General features: G+C 58.0%; 2 protein-coding genes across 3 annotated transcripts; one reads left to right on the forward strand and one right to left on the reverse strand.

The window, feature by feature from the left end:
- Window positions 1–1,210: 1,210 nt before the first annotated feature.
- LOC142418444 (protein-arginine deiminase type-1-like) lies at window positions 1,211–7,626 on the forward strand. Its single transcript, XM_075520277.1, has 16 exons — window positions 1,211–1,302; window positions 3,002–3,182; window positions 3,253–3,325; window positions 3,411–3,472; window positions 3,575–3,692; window positions 3,778–3,903; window positions 4,184–4,362; window positions 4,439–4,542; window positions 4,614–4,725; window positions 4,810–4,917; window positions 5,136–5,284; window positions 5,424–5,568; window positions 5,651–5,744; window positions 6,038–6,117; window positions 7,176–7,304; window positions 7,393–7,626. The coding sequence occupies exons 1-16, from the start codon at window positions 1,211–1,213 to the stop codon at window positions 7,624–7,626; spliced, it is 1,986 nt and encodes a 661-aa protein (XP_075376392.1).
- A 1,117-nt stretch (window positions 7,627–8,743) lies between these two features.
- On the reverse strand, window positions 8,744–19,133 carry RCC2 (regulator of chromosome condensation 2). 2 transcript variants are annotated; one of them, XM_075520804.1, is made up of 13 exons: window positions 18,976–19,133; window positions 17,301–17,629; window positions 14,936–15,029; window positions 13,698–13,841; window positions 13,446–13,577; window positions 13,253–13,341; window positions 12,863–12,977; window positions 12,439–12,605; window positions 11,144–11,324; window positions 10,957–11,062; window positions 10,765–10,837; window positions 10,547–10,624; window positions 8,744–10,257 (listed from the first exon to the last, which is right to left on the reverse strand). In XM_075520804.1, exons 2-13 carry the CDS (start codon window positions 17,622–17,624, stop codon window positions 10,153–10,155), a joined length of 1,608 nt encoding a protein of 535 aa, XP_075376919.1. In that variant the 5' UTR covers window positions 17,625–17,629; window positions 18,976–19,133; the 3' UTR covers window positions 8,744–10,152. The 2 variants fall into 2 exon arrangements, with proteins under 2 accessions (XP_075376919.1, XP_075376920.1); XM_075520805.1 differs by lacking the exon at window positions 18,976–19,133 and adding an exon at window positions 18,480–18,496.
- Between the last annotated feature and the right edge of the window lie 791 nt (window positions 19,134–19,924).

Consider the following 19,924-nt stretch of genomic DNA (forward strand, 5'->3'; position numbering starts at 1 on the left):
GGGGAGACCGGCTCTTCGCCCCAGCACGGCGCGGAGGCAGAGCCCCATCCTCAAGCAAGTGGTTTTACACTTTCCCTGACAAAAAAATGTCCTTTTCCCTTTGCAGCCACCCCAGCCGCGCTTCCTCTCCCTCTTTTCATCGCAAACGAAGCCTGGCATTTCCCGTACCAGCCTGGCACCCCTGCCCCTCTCTCCTGCCTGCGCTGCCCTCACCCAGCAGGAACTGAAACGGGTCCCCTGCACCAGGCATCGCTTAGCCCTGTGCAACCCGGGCAGCTATTACAGGGCTAAAAACACCTTTTTTGGGGCGATTTGCTTTTCTAGTAATACTTCTTGAGGTGTAAGAGCATAGCTACGCCTCCAGTACAAACTGCTGCAACGCCGAGTTTGCAAGCGGTGCTGGAGAATCGGGGCGGGATGCTCCCAAAAAGGGTCCATGCATCCTGCTTGGCACCCCTTTCTTTACCAAAAAGACGATTTCTAACCCCAGAAACCCCCCTTTCCCTGCGGTTACAGCTCTGCTGAGTTTCCCCAGCCCTGAGGAGCGATATTAAATTCCAGCGGCGCGTGACCCCGCAGGGAGTTGGTGGGGGGACAGCTGCCTTGGCAAAGGGCTCTCCCACGCCGAGACGAGCATTTAACAAAAACAAAGACGATTAAAGCCGCGGTGGGGTCTGCTGTCCCCGCCGCAGGTGACACACCGACCCCTGGCCCATGCAGCACCCAGGGCATGGGGCAAGCACCCAGCTTGCACCTTCAGACTCCCCTAAAATAAGAATGAAAGCCAATTTTTCCAGCTAGGCAAATAAAACCCTTTAGCATGGGAAATAAAAACGCGCCGAGCGCAGCGCTGGCACTTCCCCAGCTCGGCTCCAGTGTCACGCTGAATATTTTATGGCGTGGGTTTAAGGGTGGCCGGTCACATCAGCGTCTCTTTGTGCTAAGAGGGGAAAAAAACCACCCCCGAGCGTCTTAAAAAGAAAAAAAAACCCTCGTGGGTGTCTTGGGGTGCTTTTCCCCCCGCACTGATTCATGCTCCATCACCAGCAGGCACGGCCGGGCACCGTGCACACCCAGCCCCAAGGCTGAGAGACCAGCTGGAGGTGGGATTAAGCCGGGCTTCGGTTAATCCCCTCCCAGCAGCCAGGCTTTATAAATCCCCTCGTGCCACCCATCGCAGCACCCAAGGGTGCTCCGGGGGCCCGCCGGCATGGCACAGCAACGCCGCGTCCACCTCTCCACCCAGCGTCCCACCAGCACCGTCTGCGTGCTGGGCACCGAGCTCTCCCTGGATGTCTGCGGGTAAGCGGCCACGACGCTGGGGGGAAAAAAATAAAATCTGCTTTTTTTTTTTTTTTTTTTTTGCTTTTATCCTATTAGTCAAGCTGATAAAAATACCTCGGGGTGGGGTGGGGGCGATGCTGCTGCTTGGGGTGGTTTTCCCAGGGGATGCGGAGCCCCGGGAGGAAGAGGGTGTTCCAAATGGCGAGGCAGTGGCCGGGCGGTGACCCCTCCAAGAGGGATTTTGCAGGTTTTTGGGTGCAAAAAGCCCCCCCCGGCAGCTTTAAGCGATGCCCCAGGCTGAGGTTCACATCCCGGCCGGGGGCTGCTGCGTTCTCCGGCAAAATGGGAATATTTCCTTGTTTCGGGGGCACGCGGAGAGTGAAACCACCGCGGCGCTGCTGGCCGGGGCGTCACCTCCCGGCACCGGGCATTTTATCTGCCTCGCTGGCCCCGGCCCAAGTTCAAGTGCTTTTCAGCAGCAGGTTTTGCTTTTTTGCTTCCTTAAAGCCCAGCTCAAGCAGCGGCTTAGTTGGTTTTGGAAATGTTATTTAATGCATTCAAAGCCACACGCCACCCCATCGTTGCCGACGGCATCCGGTCCTCTCCCGCTGGCCCCAGGGCGGGTTTTTCCCTCCGCCCCGGGGACGCGTCCGTGCTTCCCTCCTCCGGGGCCAGGACTTGTGCTCCTTGGCCCATCGCCCGTGGCCTCTCGCAGCGGGCCGGGGCGATGCGAGCTGCGGCCTGCCCCACCACGTGACCGCTGCAGCTTTGCTTCGCTCTTAAGGGGATGCATCCGGTCAGGGCTTGCCACCGGTGCTGCCGCAGGGGGAAATGCAAATATTGGGGCAGCCCCACGCCAAAATACCCCCGCAACCGGCTCTGGAGTTTTGCCGCGATGGAATAACGCGGGATTTGTTGCAACCGCACTTGTAGGGTTTGTTGCGTTTTGCAGGACTCGTTGCAACTGCATTTTGCAGGATTAATTGTGTTTTGCAGCTGGTTTTGTTTTTTTTTTTTTTTTTGTGCAGGATTTGTTGCAATTGCACATTGCAGGACTCGTTGCATTTTGCAGGGTTCGTTGCAATTGAATATTGCAAAATTTTGTGCACCTTGCAGGGTTTGTTGCGATTAATATTGCGGGATTTGTTGCAATTTCACGTTGCAGGACTTGTTGCATTTTGCATCATTTGGTGCAATTGAATATTGTAAAATTTGGTGCATGTTGCAGGCTTTGTTGTAATTAATATTGTGGGATTTGTGGCCGTCACCTTTTGCAGGATTTGTTGCCTCCGGCAGGATTTGTCGTAATCGCCTTTTGCAGGATTTGTTGCGATTGCCTTTTGCAGGATTTGTTGTAATCACGCTTTGCAGGATTTATTGCATATTGAAGGACTTGTGGCAACTGCCTTTTGCAGGATTCGTCGTCTGTTGCAGGATTTATTGCAATTGCATAACGCGGGGTTTGTTGAATATTGAAGAACTCGCCGCAGTTGCGTATTGCAGGATGTGTCGCGTATTGAAGGACTGGTTGCAATTGCATTTTGCACGATTCGGTGCGCTTTGCACAAATTCTTGCAATTGCACGTCGCAGGATTTCTTGCACCTTGCAAGATTTCTTGCAAGCGGCAGGATTTGCATCACCTGCGGCCGGCTGCACACTATATATTCCGGCAATGCCCCGCATGAGGGGCTCTCACCGGGCTTCTCCCCCCCCCAGATCTGCACCCAAAGACGCCGTCGCCTTCCACGTGCAGGGGACGCCGGGCGTGAAGCTCTACGTGGTGCATGAGACGCAGAGCATCAAGTTGCCCTCCAGCGTGAGCCGCTGGCCCCTGGCCGCTGGCACCGAGGTCCTGCTGGCCATGGATGCTCTCAGCAAGGACGTGGGCGATGAAAAGGTGGGTGCTGGGGCGCCAGCAGGATCCGGCCCTTCTGTGCACGGTGGCGAGCACCCGCTCCTCGTTGCAGGTCAGGATTTCTTATTTCGGGGAGGCCGGCGGGGTGCCTGTGGGCAGAGCCATGCTGTACCTCACCTGCGTGGGTAAGTGGGGGGGGGAGACCCCCAAACCGTGGCGCGGGCGGGGACGCTCCCCCCCCCCCCCCCCCCAGCATCCCTCTCCCCGCAGACGTCTCGCTGGACGCCGACACCAGCCGCAGCGGGGCGGTGAGCAGGACGCTGCTGGATAAGGTATAAAGGGGGGGTGGGGCCCCCCTGGGACCACCCTGGGGTGCGGGGGGGGTGGTGGCTGGTGGCCCCCAGCCCCGTTTTAGTCCCCTTCCCCCTCCCCAGGCGACGTGGACGTGGGGTGCCGACGGGCACGGGGCCATCCTGCTGGTCAACTGCGACCGCGACGACCCCAAAGCCGAGACGCTGGATAACCGTGACACTGCCGTCCTCTCCTACGCTGGTACAGGCACATCCCATACGAGAAACCCCATTTTCCCATGTTTTCCCCCCATATTTTCCTTTCTTACACCCCCTTTCCACCCCAGACCTGAAGGACATGTCGCAGATGGTGCTGCGGACCCGAGGTCCCCGCACCATCTTCGCTGGCCACCGCCTCCTCCTCCACGTGGACTTCAGCGATGCCGATAAAGTCGGCGTTTTCTACGGCGGCAGTGAGTGCCCCACGCCGGGGTTTGGGAGGGACAGGCGCCCCGAATTATCGGGGTTCGAGCACAATGCTTGCAGCAGAGCGGGTACCACTTCCGCAGCATCTAACCCACATCCCCTGGGAAGGGGTTTCTCTGAGGCACCAGGGGATTTTGCTCCCCCCGTGCATGCTCTACGGGATCAAATATGCCTTTTTTGCAAGGTTTTAGGAAAAAAATGGAGCTGAAACGGTGCGGAAAAGGGGTCGGTTGTTTAAGGGGGGTCGCACCGTGCTTGCACCCGCAGACAGCATCGCACTGGAGGAGTACAAGCATGTGCTGGGAGGCTCGAAGCTCGTCTACGCCGTCAAACCCAGCCGGCATCAGGAGGAGAGCGTCTTCTACGTGGAGGGGCTCGCCTTCCCCGACGTCGGCTTTTCAGGGCTGGTCGCTTTCCACGTCACGCTGCTGGAGAGCCCCGAGAAGGTACCAGCCCCGGGGGGGGGTCGGGGGGAGCCGTAACGGGGGGCAGCGGAGCCCAAACGCTGCTCCCCCCCCCCAGGGTTTGCTGGAGACGCCGATTTTCACCGACACGGTGGTTTTCCGCGTGGCTCCGTGGATCATGACCCCCAACACGGCGGCACCGCTGGAGGTCTTTGTCTGCAGGTAGGTGCTGGGTGAGCGGCCGCATCCTGCCCGGTGCTGGCTCAGCCCCCATATCCTATTTTTCTTCCCAGCGTGGACGATAACGAGGATTTCGTGGCGGCCGTGGGCGCCGTGGCCGAGAAAGCCAAGTGCCCGCTCACCATCTGCCCCTTGCCGGAGAACCGCCAGGACCGCTGGATCCAGGTGGGTGCAGGATGGTGCCCAGCCCCACCCTCGCTGCAGCAGCTCCAGCGGGGCTTCCCCCCATCTTCTCCGTCCCTTCTCCAGGACGAGGTCGAATTCGGCTACGTGCAAGCCCCCCACAAGACCTTCCCCGTCGTCTTTGACTCGCCCCGCGACCGGGGGCTGAAGGATTTCCCCATCAAGAGCATCCTGGTACCCCACCCCTTCCTCCTCCCTTCCCTACAAGGCGTAAAGCTTTGCAACCCCATAAAAAAATAGAATAAAGCAATTTTTGTCTCGCATTTTTGGGAAGGGGAGAGCCAGCACAGAGGTTGATTTGGGAGTGCTGCATTTTGGGTGCTTACGGCTTTTTTTTAACCATTGTTGCCTTTTTTTTTTAACCAATATCACCTTTTTTTCCCCCCATCCAGGGCCCCGATTTTGGGTATGTGGCCCGGCAAGCACCGGAGGGTGCTTCCAGCCTCGATTCCTTCGGTAATTTGGAGGTGAGCCCCCCCGTGACGGTGCAGGGCAAGGAGTACCCCTTGGGCCGTATCCTGATCGGCAGCAGCTTCCCCAGGTGAGAGGCAGAACGGAGGGATCAAAAAAAAAAAACCCAACCCCAGAAAGGATTTTTATGCACCCTTTGAGGTCGGTTGCAAGCAAAGCATCCCTTTGAGCACCCCAAAACGGCAGCCCCCCCCTTGTGCCCCTCCCAGATTCGGCGGCCGGCGGATGGCGAAAGCCGTCAAGGATTTTCTCGTCGCCCAACAAGTGCAGGCGCCGGTGGAGCTGTTTTCCGACTGGCTCCACGTTGGCCACGTGGACGAGTTTCTCAGCTTCGTCCCCGCGCCCGATCGGAAGGTAACGAGTCCCGTGGGGGGGGTAAAAAAGCGGGGTGCAACCTTTACACCCCCCCGGCTATCATCCCTTTCTCCCTCCCCAGGGCTTTCGGCTGCTCCTGGCCAGCCCCAGCGCCTGCTACCAGCTCCTCAAGGAGAAGCAAGAGGAGGGGTTCGGCGAGGCGGCGATGTTCGAGGGTAGGGGAGGGATGGCAGCTGGGGCTCGATGGGGCGTTTTTCCCTTTTCCCTGCAAAACGCAATGGGGTGGGGGGATGCACGGCACCCCAGAACCCAGCTGATGGCTGGCAGTGCTGCCAGCAGCAAGGACGGGGGCGGAAATAAGCAAAATAAATGAAAAAGCGGCAGAGATTGGATTCCCCGGGTTGGGATGGAGCTCGCTGCCGGTGACCCTGAAATGGGGGAGCTGCTGGCTCAGTCTCGTCCCAGACGTGTTGGGGGAAGAACTCCTGCCCGGTTATTTGTGCTGCAGGCCTGCAGGACGTGCCCAAGCCGACGATAAACGAGATTCTGGCTAACGAAGCCCTCCGGAAATTCAATAATTATGTCCAGGTGAGGAAGGGGAGGGAGCAGGGGGCTCCTTTCCAGCCCTGCCTGTCCCTCTGTCCCTCCATCCCTCTGTCCAGCCCTCCACCCATCCCTCTGTCCATCCCGTTGTCCCTCCATCCATCCACCCATCCCTCCCTCCCTCCCTCTGTCCATCTGTGCTTCCCTCTGCCCCTCCACCCACCCATCCCTCTGTCCATCCCTCTGTCCCTCCATCCATCCCTCCCTCTGTCCACCCATCCCTCCATCCATCCCTGTCCATCCCTCCCTCTGTCCATCCCTCTGTCCCTCCATCCCTCTCTCTCTGTCCACCCATTCCTCTGTCCCTCCATCCCTCCCTCCATCCCTCCCTCTGTCCCTCCATCCATCTGTCCACCCATCCCTCTGTCCCTCCCTCTGTCCCTCCATCCATCTGTCCACCCATCCCTCTATCCATCCCTCTGTCCCTCCATCCATCCCTCCCTCTGTCCACCCATCCCTCCATCCATCCCTGTCCATCCCTCCCTCTGTCCATCCCTCTGTCCCTCCATCCATCCCTCCCTCTGTCCACCCATCCCTCCATCCATCCCTGTCCATCCCTCCCTCTGTCCATCCCTCTGTCCCTCCATCCCTCTCTCTCTGTCCACCCATTCCTCTGTCCCTCCATCCCTCCCTCCATCCCTCCCTCTGTCCCTCCATCCATCTGTCCACCCATCCCTCTGTCCCTCCCTCTGTCCCTCCATCCATCTGTCCACCCATCCCTCTGTCCCTCCCTCTGTCCCTCCATCCATCTGTCCGCCCATCCCTCTGTCCCTCCCTCTGTCCCTCCATCCATCTGTCCACCCATCCCTCTGTCCATCCCTCTGTCCCTCCATCCATCTATCTGTCCACCTATCCCTCTGTCCCTCCATCCCTCCCTCCATCCCTCCATCTGTCCCTCCATCCCTCTGTCCATCCCTCTGTCCCTCCATCCCTATCTCTCTGTCCACCCATCCCTCTGTCCATCCCTCTGTCCCTCCCTCTGTCCATCCCCCTGTCCCTCCACCCCCCCCCCGCCACCGCTGACCCCCCCCCCCCGCCCCCAGAGCTGCATCAGCTGGAACAGGGACATCCTGAAGCGGGCGCTGGGGCTGAGCGAGCAGGACATCCTCGACATCCCCCAGCTCTTCCAAGGCGACGTGGCCACCGGCGCCGGAGCCTTCTTCCCCGACATGGTAACGCCCGCCATCCTGCCCCTGCCCCGCACCCCGGGGGCGAGCCTGGGGCGGCACCGGCCCCCTCACGCGCATCCCCGCGCCGCAGGTGAACATGCTGGTGCTGGGCAGGCACCTGGGCATCCCCAAGCCCTTCGGACCGCTGGCGGGTGGGCAGTGCTGCCTGGAGGAGCGGGTGCGGGCGCTGCTGGAGCCCCTGGGCCTCACCTGCACCTTCATCGACGACTACTTCTCCTACCACGTCCTCTCCGGGGAGGTCCACTGCGGCACCAACGTCCGCCGTAAGCCCTTCGCCTTCAAATGGTGGCACGCGCTGCCCTGACGTGGCCTCAGCACCAACGCTGTTCCTCCTCCTGCTCCCCAAATCCCTCTCCCCATCCCTCCAAGTGCCTTCCGCGGTGGCGGCCAGCGGCCTGCATTTGAAATAAAAAAGGGCCGCGGCTTCCTCCTGGCCTCCCTCTTGCTGGGTGCAAGGTTTGAAGCTTCGTTTTAATGGGGAAGCCGGTTTTTTGCGCTCCCTGGGTGACGCTTCGTGGCGGTAGGGCACACGCGCGTCGCTCGCCCAGCAGGGCAATTATCATTAAAACGGTTCAACGGGGAGGAAAAAAGTGCTGAGTGGGGTTACACGGTTCTCCGTCTTGCTGCAGCGATGCATGTGTGCAGAAATGCACGTGCAAAAATACGCACGTGCACGCCCCGAAACACACCCCCGCAAAGCACAGACGGGCGCGCACAAAAACGCGCGTGCACGCACAGGAACACCGCGCGCGCGTGCGTGCACAAACCCACACGCATGCACGAAGGCAACGCGCGCGCCCCGAAAACGCACACGCCTGCGCGCAAAACCGCGCGCGCGCACAGGAAGGCACGTGCACGCGTGCACGGAAACGCACGCGTGCAAAAAGATGACACGTCCACGCAAACCCACCACCCGTGCGTGCAGAAAAGCAAGCACGCAGGCGGACGCGTGCCCAAAACGGCACGTGCACGCACCAAACCACGCAGGCACGCGCAGAAACGCACGCGCGCGCGCACGAAGCACACGCGACAATCCGCACGCGTGCACAAACGCGTGCACAAACGCGTGCGCCCACGTGCAAAAAGGCGTACGCAAGCGCGAGCAGCACACCCCCGCGCGCACAAAACCACGCGTGCGTGCACCCACGCACCCGCAGACGTGCACGGACGCCCCTGCGTTTGCACCCCGCCTGCAGAATAGTAAAGGGCAATATTGGGGGGGGGATATTTTGGGATGGAGGATGCTGTCGGCAGCAGGATGGTGCCCTCTAATGGCTGCGGATCTGCCTTTGGGGATGCTGGGCGTGCATCGCGAGGAGGAAAAAGCATCCCGGGCACGTCCCTTTTGGTTAAATTCATTAAATTTAAATAAAAAAAAAAAATAAAAAAATAGGGGGGGATAAAGCGAGCGGAGCGAGGGATGTACACAATGACGTCGTTTATTTAAACATTTACTCCAAGAAATATAAAAAAACCCATGAAGAAGACAATTACAGCACTAACCCAGGACCCTCAGCTACAGGACGAGGCGTTCCGACATCCTCGGGGTTTAGGATTATTTTCTCCCTCCAGCCTCCGCCTTCGCTCGCCCGCGGCTGGGACAGGGCGGCCGAGGGGGGAGAAGTTTAATCGGGCTGAAAAGATTTTGCTGGCGGGCAGGATGAACCAAAATGATGCTTTTTTTGGGGGGTAAAAGTGGGGTTTTGGCGAGTTCTCCACCCCGTGTTATCGGGGCTGCGGCATCCGCTCGCGCCACAACCCCCAAAAAACGAATATTGCTAAAAAAGCGGAATATTTTCCTTTTCCGCCCAGCTGCTCTCCCTGTCCTGGATATTTTAACTCTAACACACCCCCCAAAAATCCCCCAACATAACCCCCAACCCCAAAGCAAATAAAAAACCAAAAAAAACAAAAAAACCACCCCTTGTGTTTACTGCAAAGCTCCCCAAACGGGTGCGAACGCGGCGAACGCCGCCCCCGAGCACCCAGCGCGACCCGTCGGGGAGAGCGGAAAGGACTTAAAAAAAAAAAAAAAAAAAAAAATTTCAAAATAAACCCTAAACATTCAAAAATAAAAATAAAAAATCACCCTTGGGTTGCGTGGAGGCAGAGCCAGGCTCTGCTCGAAAAGGCACCTCGTTTCTCCAGCACAGTGCACAGCGTCGTAGGAGGGACTTTGGGCCGATACCAGGCGGAAATAATTAATAATAATTAAAACAAATTAAGAATAACTCCAAGAAAAAGCTTACGTGACGCTTTAGGGCTCCCCTCTTCATACCTGAGATCTCCCTGGGGTGGGCGAGGGCTGCGACAGCGGGGAGGGGAGCCCCAAAATGATGCTGGGGATGGGTTTGGCCCTTGGGGGATGTGGGACGACACCCCTACCCCGACTCCCTCGGGGAAAGGGGTGCCGGGGAGCGCACCCCCCAACCTGGCAGCACTCAGAGCGGGGGGCATCTGGGGAAAATGCCCAAAACCGGGAATATCGGGGGAAAAGAGGCGTTTCGCAGCTGCTCCTCAGGTCCCCAGTTTTACCCCGAGCCCGCGGCTGGGAATATTGGTGGCTGGGAAAAGTGGAAATAATAAAAAGTGATGCAGAAAAATACAAATAAAATTAAAATAATTAAAAAAATACACCCCCACCCCCCCCCCCAAATAAGCCTGGACGTGCCAAAAGATCCTGCTACGGTTGGGAACTCAAAAAGCCACGTGTGGGGGGGACATAAAAACCCCCAAGGCTTTGGAAACGGGAGAACAGGTAGTTAAAACCGCGGCTGGCTTGGAAAAGCGGGGTTTTGGGGGGACCCCGGGTCCCGGCGGGGGCACCCCCTCAGATGGTGCGGGGGTTGTATTCGGGCAGCTTGCGGAGCTTCTCCTTTTCGGCGTCGGTCTCGTCGCGGGCGATCACCAGCGAGTGGGCGTAGCCCATGGCCACCTGGGACGAGGGCGGAGTGGGGAAACCGAGGCACGGGACCATGCGCCTCCTTCCCCAAAGGTTTGCCCCCCCTCCCCCGGCTTTTATCCAGGACCATGTTTGAGCAGCCCATGCGTGCGACGAGTCGTGTACGGCCTCGGCCACCGTATTTATTTAAGGCGGGGGTCCCGCACCCTCCCTCCAGCATCCCACGGGTGCGATGAGTTGTGTACAGCCTCAGCCACCGTACTTATTTAAGTGGGGGTCCAGTGCCCTCCCTCCAGCGTCCTCCAGAGGGTCCCCCCCTCACCTGCTCTGTGTAGATCCCATCCAGGGTCTTCACCTCTTGGGCAGCCGTCGAGGATTTGGGCTTGTGGTCCCCGTAGCCCTGCCAAGTGCATCCCATGGGGGGGGGGGGGTGGGGGTGGGAATCAACGGCGGGGGGAAGCAGCCGGTCCCTCCCGCTAGCGGCTGGCGGGTTTTGGGGTGTCAAGGGGGGGTTGGGGGTCCCCGGTAAATCCTTCTTACCAGTTCCCCGAAGGTGGGTGAGGGACCCCAGCTGATGGTGCTCTCATCCGCCGCCACGATGATGCTGCTCTTCCTGCAGCGGGGTGCAAGGCAGGGTGACCCCGCGCCCCCCCAACCACCCCGCAGCCGGCTGCACCCCAAATAAACAGGAAATTGGGGAATTTTTGGGGGGGAGAGGGGGCTTGGACTTACCCACAGGCCAGGCTGCGGATTTTCCAGCCGCAGAGGTCCTGCACGGCTTTGGGGTACATGGTGGACTCCCGGGAGGTGTTGGTGGCGCCCCAAAAAAACAAGCCGCCTGCAAACCCCGACACCGCCCGTCAAGCGACGAAACACCCCAAATAACGCCGCATCCGCTTTAACGCGCCGCAATCCCGACCTGTCTCGCTGACGGCGAAGGAGCACGTGTAGCCGGCGTAGATCTGCGCCGCCCCGCGCCCCGGGAAGTCGAAGAGCTTGACCAGCCGAGGCACCATCTCGTCCTTCTGCTCGGCGTGGCCCAGCCGCCCGTAACCCCCAAAGCCCCAGGAGAAAACGCGCTTCTGCGAGTCCAGGACGAGCTGGGGATGGAGAAATGTCCCCCCCACCACCACCACGAGCAGCTGAGACCCGACCAGCTCGGTGCAGGGAAAGCCGCCGCAGCCACAATAAATGGCATCGATTGCAGCGCGTATTGCAAATGCTAGATGCACGCTGCAAGTATTTATCCTTAAATGCACCCTGCAAATCTCTGTCCTTAAATGCACCCTGCAAATCTGTCCCTAAACGCACCCCGCAAATATTTATCCTTAAATGCACGCTGCAAATCTCTATCCTTATATGCATGCTGCAAGAATTTATCCTTAAATGCACGCTGCAAATCTCTATCCTTATATGCATGCTGCAAGAATTTATCCTTAAATGCACGGTGCAAGAATTTATCCTTAAATGCACGCTGCAAATCTCTGTCCTTAAATGCACTCTGCAAATCTCTGTCCTTAAGTGCACCCCCCAAATATTTATCCTTAAATGCACCCCCCAAATATTTATCCTTAAATGCACGCTGCAAACCTCAATCCTTACATGCAGGCTGCAAATCTTTAGCCTTAAATGCACACTGCAAGTATTTATCCTTAAACACACACTGCAAATATTTATCCTGTTGTGCACGCTGCAAATCTCTATCCTAAAATGCACGCTGCAAGTCTCGATCCTGAAATGCATGCTGCAAGTATTCATCCTTACATGCACGCTGCAAATCTCTATACTTACATGCACGCTGCAAATCTTGATCCTTAAATGCAGGCTGCAAATCTCGACCCTTAAATGCGCGCTGCAAATATTTATGCTTATGCGCACGCTGCATATTTCAATCCTTAAATGCAGGCTGCAAATCTCTGTCCTCACATGCGCACCGCAAGTATTTATCCCTAAATGCACACTGCAAATCTTCATCCTTACGTGCACACTGCAAATCTTCATCCTTACACGCGTGCTGCGAGTATTTATCCTTAAATGCGTTCTACGACTCTCCGGCCTTAAATGCACCCTGCAAACGTTTATCCTTACATGCACCCTGCAAATCTTTATCCTTAAACGCCCCTGCAAACGTTTACCCTTAAACGCACGCCGCAAACCTTTCTCGATTCCCGCGCCCTGCAGGTATTCGCGGTTAAAGGCAAGCGTTGCCCGTACCGTGTGGTTGGCCCCGCACGCCACGTCCCGCACCACCACGTTGGGGACGGGCAGGATCTGCCCATCTTTGGTCTTCTCGATGAAGATGGCCACGCGGCGCGGCACCAGCTCGCAGTCGTACTCTATCCGCTGCGCCCGGGCGATGAATTTCCCATCCGAATTATGCCCTGCAGAGGGGGCACTGGGATGAAAACGGGGTGCTCCCCCCCTGCACCCCATCATGTCCGAGCCAGCTGCAGAAATCCCCTCTCCTCTTGCAACCCCCTTTTTATTCGCAGCTCCCACCCCGCTATTTTTGCTGGAGGTAAAGGGGAGGGATGCTTTGGTTGCCCAGACGGGGAAACTGAGGCAGGGAACTTTTCCCCCTCCCCCGACCCCCTAATAGCTCAAAACTTCAGCAAAGCGCCCCAAAATAGCACCGTACCCAGCTGCCCGTACTCGGGGCACCCAAAGGAGTAGAGGTTTCCTTTGCAATCCATGATCATGCTGAATTCGGCCCCGCAGGCCAGTTTGGTGATGGGCTGCCCGTTGTACATGATCTGCGGGAGAAGCAGAAAAGGGGGGGAAAAAAAAGGAGAAAAAAGGTAAAAAACTGAATTTCCCAGGGGGAAACCCCCAAATCCTCAAACCTGGGGTTTTATTTAAATTCTCGCATTTTATTAGCCCACTGCAGCTGCAAATGAATCCCTCCCTCCCTCTTGCATCCTAAGGGGGTTTGGGCTCTGCTAGGGATTTTCTCCAATGAGAAAACCCCAAATCTGCTGGGTTTTCACCCAAAAGCCATGAGGGGAAGCACAGAAAGGAGCGGCGATACCTGCGTAGGGCTGGGCACGGCGTCCGTCTGGTTCCCCAGCCCCAGCTGCCCCATTTTATTCTCCCCGAAGGCGAACACCGAGCCGCTCTCTGCAACGCGAAAAAAAAAAAAAAAAAAAAAAAAGCGGTGTTTTGGGGTAAAATGGGCTGATTTCAGACAATTTGCCCCAAATGCGAGTTTTTTCCCCCAGTACCTGTCAGCGCCAGCGTGTGGTTACGGCCGCAGGCTGCCAGCACGATGGCTTCGCCCCCCAGCACCTCGATGAGCTTCGGGGCTTCCACCCGCTTCGTGTCGCCGTGCCCCAGCTGCCCTTTTTCATTGCGACCTAGCCAAAAATCGTCGTTTTTTTCGCAGCGAAACGGGAGGAGGAAGCCTCCCGCCATCAGGCCACGACGCGCCCAGGTTTTTTCGGGGTCCGTCCCCCCCCCCCCCCCCCGCCGCTCACCCCAGCTCCAGAGCTTGCCCTCGGCGGTGATGAGCAGGCTGTGGGCAGCGCAGGGTCCCGACACCACGCTCCGCACCTGAATACCTGAGAGACACCCATACCTGTGCGGCCCCCACAAGTTCTGGCCCAGATTACGATACGCAACTGCATTAAAAAAAAAAAAAAAAAAAAAAAAAAAGAAAAGGAAAAACACCACCACCGACAAAAAGAATGAATTAAGAAAGTAATTAACTCTAAATGCATTAAAAAGAAGCGGGGAAAAAATGTAATATAAAGGCCTAAAAAAGTCAGCAGCGCATTTATTTTGCTTTGCAGGGAGATCCAGCGCACCCCAAGGCCTGGCCCGGGTTACGATACGCAACCGTGACTCCTCCCAAAATTAATTAATTATTTTTATTTATTATTTATTTATTTATTTATTAATAATTAAAAAATTAATTAAACACAAATGCATAAAAACTAAGCAGAAAATGTAATGAAATATAAATGCGTAAAAACCAAGCGGCGCTTTTATTTTAGTTTGCAGGAGGTGCAGCGCACCCCGCATCCCAGATTACGACACGCAACTGTAAAAAACCCCCTCCAACAAGATTAGTTAATAAAAACAACAATTAAATATAAATGCATTAAAAAGAAGCAGAAAAAAATAATTAAACATAAAGGCATTAAAAAAAAAAAAGCAATGCCTCTCTTTTGCTTTGCAGGAGACCCGGCGCACCCCGCACCCCAAGTTCTGGCCCAGATTACAACATGCAACTGTAAAAAAACACCCTCCAAAAATATTAATTAATTAAAAATTAATTAAATATCGATGCATGAAAAATAAGCTGAAAAAAATAATTAAATATAAAAGACACAAAAAACAAGCAATGCATTAATTTTGCTTCGCAGGAGACCCGGCGCACCCCGCACCCCAAGTTCTGGCCCAGATCACGGTGTGCAACTGTCCTGCCCCAATATTAATTAAATATAAATGCATAAAAATAAGCAGGAAAACTAATTAAAATATAAATGCATAAAAAATGAGCAGCGCACTTATTTTGCTTTGCAGGCGACCCAGCGCACCCCGCATCCCAGACTGCAACGTGCAACTGGTTTAAAAAAACCCCCCAAAATATTAATTAAAACCCAAATTTTAATATAAATGCATAAAAATAAGCCGAAAAAAAAAAAGAATTCCAAGATGAAGGCATAAAAAAGCAGCCGATTTCGCCGTGCAGGAGCCCCACGCCCCTCACCTTGCTGCTTAGGCACTTCTTTGCGGCCGATCAAGTCCCAGTTGGTGGCCCCGAAGATGAGGAGCTGCCCCCGGCACTTGGAGCCCTCCAGTTTCTGCAAGGAGCCGGGAACCCATCAGTGACCCGGGGCCGTGGGGACACGGGGGATGTGGGGGGACATCAGGGGTGTGGGGGCACGGGGGACGCAGGGGACATCAGTGACCCGGGGACATGGGGACACAGGGGACATCGGGGACATGGGGGACGCAGGGGACATCAGGGACATGGGGGATGTGGGGGACATGGGGACACAGGGGACATCAGGGACATGGGAGACATCTGGGACACAGGGGACACAGGGAACATCGGGGACATGAGGGACACAGGGACATCAGGGACATGGGGGATGTGGGGGACATTATGGGGGACATCTGGGATATGGGGGACACAGGACATGGGGGACAGGGGGACATGGGAGACATCAGGGACACAGGGGATGCAGGGGACATCGGGGACATCAGGGACATGAGGGATGTGGGGGACATCGGGGACATCAGGGGGACATCAGGGACATGGGGGATGTGGGGGACATTATGGGGGACATCTGGGATATGGGGGACACAGGACATGGGGGACAGGGGGACATGGGAGACATCAGGGACACAGGGATGTGGGGGACATTGGGGACATCAGGGACACGGGGGATGTGGGGGACACGGGGCTATCAGGGGGACATCAGGGACATGGGGAACATCTGGGACATGGGGGACATGGAGGAAATGGGGGATGTGGGGGACACTGGGGACACGGAGGGACATGGGGGACAGGGGGGGACATCAGGGACACGGGGGGCACGGCGGGGGACGTTTTGCAGCACCACCCCACTAACGCAGCCGACGCCGGCTGCACCGCGCACCCCAAAAGGGCCGCGGAGCAAAGCGCTCCCCGTCGTCAGCATCCCCTTGCAAGGCAGAAGAGGGCAGGAAAGCGGGGGGCTCCGCTCCGGGCCCCGGCTGCGGCGGGGGCGCGGGAACTCGGGGCTCGGCTGCTAACGGGGGGCAGGAGGGACGCGGGGGGCAGGAGGCACGCGGGGGGCAGGAGGGGCGCGGGGCGCTGCCGGGTTATTTTTGCCCCCAAAAAGGGGGGAAATGGGAGCGATGCAAAGGGGGTGCGGGGGGGGGGGGGAGGAGGGGGGGCTCCCCGCTTGCGCACCCCAATATCGTATCCGGGTATTTCTCGCCGCCGCACGGGGTTAAAAATCCGCCCCCCAAAAAAGCCCCAAATGGGTCAATTCCGAAAAACCACCCCAAAAGCTCTTCTTGGGTTTCCCCCTGGCAGGAATTAGGACAAAAGTGGGGGGCTTGTGGCTGGAAAAGGGGGGGCCTGCTCCCCCCCCCCCCCCCCCCCCAAATTTGGGGGTGTATATTACGGGGATGGAGTTGGGGGAGCAATTTAGGGGGTGCAAATGGGGTGAAACTTTTGGGGGGGCAATTAAGCGGCTCAATAAGGGGGGGCGATGTGGGAGCACCGTTACGGGGTGCAATGAAGGGGGTGTGATTTTGGGGGTACATCTGGGGGGGCCGGGGGCGTGCAATGAAGGGCTGCGTTAGGGGGTGTAATGGGGCGCATTAGGGGCGTGCGATGAAGCGCTGCATTATTGGGGTGCACTGGGGTGTCATAAAGGGGTGCAATGAGAGGGCACATTGGGGGGTGCAACTGGGGGGTGCTTTAAGGGGTGCAATGGGGGGGTGCAATAAGGGGTGTATGGGGGGTGTGACGTGGGGGTTCAGTGAGGGATGCAACTGGGGGGTACACTGGGGGTTGCAATGAGGGGGTGTGGTAGGGGGTGCGTTAGTGGGTGCAACGGGGGGTGCATTAGGGGTGCAGCGGGGGGCGCATTAGGGGAGTGCAATAAGGGGGTGCGGCAGGGGGATAGAATGGGGGTGCAATGAGGGTGTGCAAAGGGGGGGTGCAAAGGGGGGGTAAGGGCGGGGGTGTTAGTGGGTGCAATCGGGGGTGCAAAAGGGGGGTGCAATTGGGGGTGCAAACGGGGGTGCGAGGGGGCTGTAAGGGGGAGTGTAAAGGGGGTGTGTGTTAGTGGGTGCAATACGGGGATGCAATGGGGGGGTGCAATGGGGGGTGCAAAGGGGGGTGCGTTAGTGGGTGCAATACGGGGGTGCAAAGGGGGGGTGCAAGGGGGGAGTGCATTGGGGGTGTAGGGGGGGTGCGTTAGTGGGTGCAACGCGGGGGTGCATAAGGGGGGCCGTGTTAGTGGGTGCAATACGGGGGTGCAACGGGGGGGTGCAAGGGGGGGGTGCAAGGCGGGGTGCAAAGGGGGGGGTGCAAGGGGGGGTGCCGGGGGGTGCCCTCCCGCCGCCCCGCTCACGATGCGCTCCTTGCTGTGCTCGGGCTCGCAGATCACCACGCTCTGTCCCCTCGCCGCGCCGCCTCCGCCGCCGGCCCCTCCGCCGCCGGCCGCCCCGGGCCTGCCGGGCCGCCTCCCGCCGGGGCTGCCGTCCCGCGGCCGCCGCTCCCGGGGCGCCTCTTCCTCGCTGCTTCCCCCGCTGCTGCCTCCGCCGCGCTCCGGCCGCGCTCGCCGCCTCCCTCCCGCCGCCGCCGCCGCCGCCGCCGGGCCGGGCCGCCGCCTCCCCGCCGCCCCGTTGCCCGGGCCCGCTTCCCAGGGCGGCCCCGCCGCTTTCCTCCGGGGCATGGCGCCTGGGCACACGGACGCGCCGCCGTCACCCGCCCGGCGCCGCCGGCCCGGCCCGACCCCCCGGGGGCGGGGGACACAAAAGCCGGGGGGGGGGCCGGGGGGTGCGGAGCGGGGGGGTGCCCCCCCCCCCGGCCCCCGACCGCACTTGGAGAAAGTTTAAGGGGGGGGTGGAAATGGGGGGGTGCAAGGGGGGGGGGGTGCACGGGGGGGGTGCACGGGGGGGGTGTAAAGGGGCGGTTTGCAAAGGGGGGGGTTTGCAAAGGGGGGAGTTGCAAAGGGGGGGTTGCAATGGGGGGTTGCAAAGGGGGGGTTTGCAAAGAGGGGGTTTGCAAAGGAGGAGTTGCAACGGGGGGGTTTGTAAAAGGGGTTGCAAAGAGGAGGTTTGCGGGGGGGGGGGGTTGCAAAGGGGCGATTTGCAAAGGGGGGGTTTGCACGGGGGGGCTGCAAAGGGGGGGTTTGCAAAAGGGGATGCAAAGGGGGTTGCAAAGAGGAGGTTTGCGAAACGGGGGGTTGTAACGAGGGGTTTGCACGGGGGGGTTGCAAAGAGGGGGTTGCAAAAGGGGGGTTGCAAAGAGGAGGTTTGCGAAATGGGGGGTGCGGGGGGGGGGTTGGGAAGGGGCGATTTGCAGAGGGGGGGTTGCAAAGAGGGGGTTTGCGGGGGGGGGTTGCACGTGGGGGTTGAAAAATGGGGGGTTGCAAAGGGAGGATTTGCGAAGGGGGGGTTTCAAGGGGGGGAGTTTGCAAACCGGGGGGTGTAAAGGCGGATGTCAAGGGGGGGGGGGGGTCGCGTTTGCAAAAGGCCGATTCGCAAAGGGGGGGTTGGGCGGGGGGGCGGAAGGGGAATTCACAAACCGGGGGGGTTGCACGGCGAGGAAAACGGCCCGGAGACAAAAAGCCCGCCCAGCCCCCCCGCAGGGGAACGGGGGGGGTCCCCCCTCCCTGGGCAGCCCCCCCCCACCTGCTGGGCCGCGCGCTCCGCTGCCGCTGCCCCTGCGGCTCCCTTCTGGGGGCTCGGGTTTTGTTTTTGCTTGGGGGAGACGGTATTTTGGGGGGGGTCGCAAAAAAATCCCAGCCCCCTGCGCGGCTGGGGCCGCCCCCCCCGGCTCCATCCCTCTCCCTCCGTCTGCCCCCCCCCCCCCCCCGCGCCTTTTTTTTTTTTAATTTCCCCTTTATTATTGCTGGTGAACAATGGGATCTCTGTCTGGCCCCATTAAACCACGTGGATCCGCCTGCCTTCTCTCTCTCTCTTTTTTTTTTTTTTTTTTTTAAAACGCTTTTTAACCCCCCCCATCCCCTTCCCCCTCCTCCTCCTCCCCCTCCCAATTCCCTGCCCCCCCCCATTGCAAACCTGATTTTAGGGCGAAGGGTGCAGCATAAAGAAAGCAACAACTCGGGGCCTTTGCAATATTTTTGGTGGTGTTTCCTGTTGCAGAAAAAAGGAGGTAATTTTTTTTTTTTTTTTTTTTCCCTTTCCTCCCTTAGCGCCCACCCACCAGATGCACTTAAAATGTAAATATGAGCCGCCAGAACAAATGCTACAATACAAAACAGAAACACATGTATGGGCAGGAAAGGGGGGGGGGGGGGAATCATCCTGCTTCAGAGAGGAAGAGGCTGCAAAGTCCAGCCCGGCACAGACAGCTCCATCTTTAGGACGGGAAGACTCGGGGAGGGTGAGAGCAAAGTGAGGGTTTTTTCCCCCCAAGAAAAAAAATGCCCATATTGCCTTTATTGCAAAGTGGGGTTTTTTTTTTCCCCCCAAGAAATAAAGGCACGTGTTCCCTTTACTGCAGAGTTTTCGCAAAGGAAAGGTGCAATCCTTCCCCTTCCTGCAAAGATTTTTGCGGGAGCAAAGATGCCCTCGCCTTCTTGCAAAGAAAGTTTTATTGCAGAGGCAGGATGCACTCCATCCCAAAAAAAGAGATTTTTTTTTTTTCCCCAGGAGTGAAGACGCGCTCGCTCTCCTCCCTGCGGATCTTTTTAGAGGAGATTCCCTTTATTGCAAAGAGTGATTTTGCAGGAGGGGAAGACACATGCATCTGCCCTGATCCTCCTCAGCAGCTTCATTTTTGCTGTCCCCGTGCTGTCCCATCCAGGCACACCGGGATAGGATGCAGTTGCGATCTGCGCTGCAGTTGCGATCTGCGCTGCAGTTGCAATCTGCGCTGCATTTGCGATCTGCGCTGCATTTGCGATCTGGGGACCTGGCCCCATGGGATGCTGGTGGGCACCGTTTGCCAAAACACCGCAAAATGCCGACCCACTGGCAAAACCCTGGTGTATTTTTTTAAAAAAAT

The sequence above is a fragment of the Mycteria americana genome, chromosome 18, assembly GCF_035582795.1.
Source record: "Mycteria americana isolate JAX WOST 10 ecotype Jacksonville Zoo and Gardens chromosome 18, USCA_MyAme_1.0, whole genome shotgun sequence".
Classification (NCBI taxonomy): Eukaryota; Metazoa; Chordata; class Aves; order Ciconiiformes; family Ciconiidae; genus Mycteria; species Mycteria americana.

Bases quoted from the DNA above. Each gene is read 5' to 3' on its own strand.
- RCC2 (XM_075520804.1), bottom strand. From the start codon at position 17,624: ATGCCCCGGAGGAAAGCGGCGGGGCCGCCCTGGGAAGCGGGCCCGGGC. The intron at 13,842-14,935 runs GTGAGGGGCGTG...TTTTTAATGCAG, and splicing joins AGAAGTGCCTAAGCAGCAAG to TTGCGTATCGTAATCTGGGC. The intron at 11,325-12,438 runs GTACGGGCAACG...CTCCATCCCCAG, and splicing joins CGTGCGGGGCCAACCACACG to CTCGTCCTGGACTCGCAGAA.
- LOC142418444 (XM_075520277.1), top strand. From the start codon at position 1,211: ATGGCACAGCAACGCCGCGTCCACCTCTCCACCCAGCGTCCCACCAGC. The intron at 3,326-3,410 runs GTAAGTGGGGGG...CTCTCCCCGCAG, and splicing joins GCTGTACCTCACCTGCGTGG to ACGTCTCGCTGGACGCCGAC. The intron at 4,726-4,809 runs GTGGGTGCAGGA...TCCCTTCTCCAG, and splicing joins GCCAGGACCGCTGGATCCAG to GACGAGGTCGAATTCGGCTA.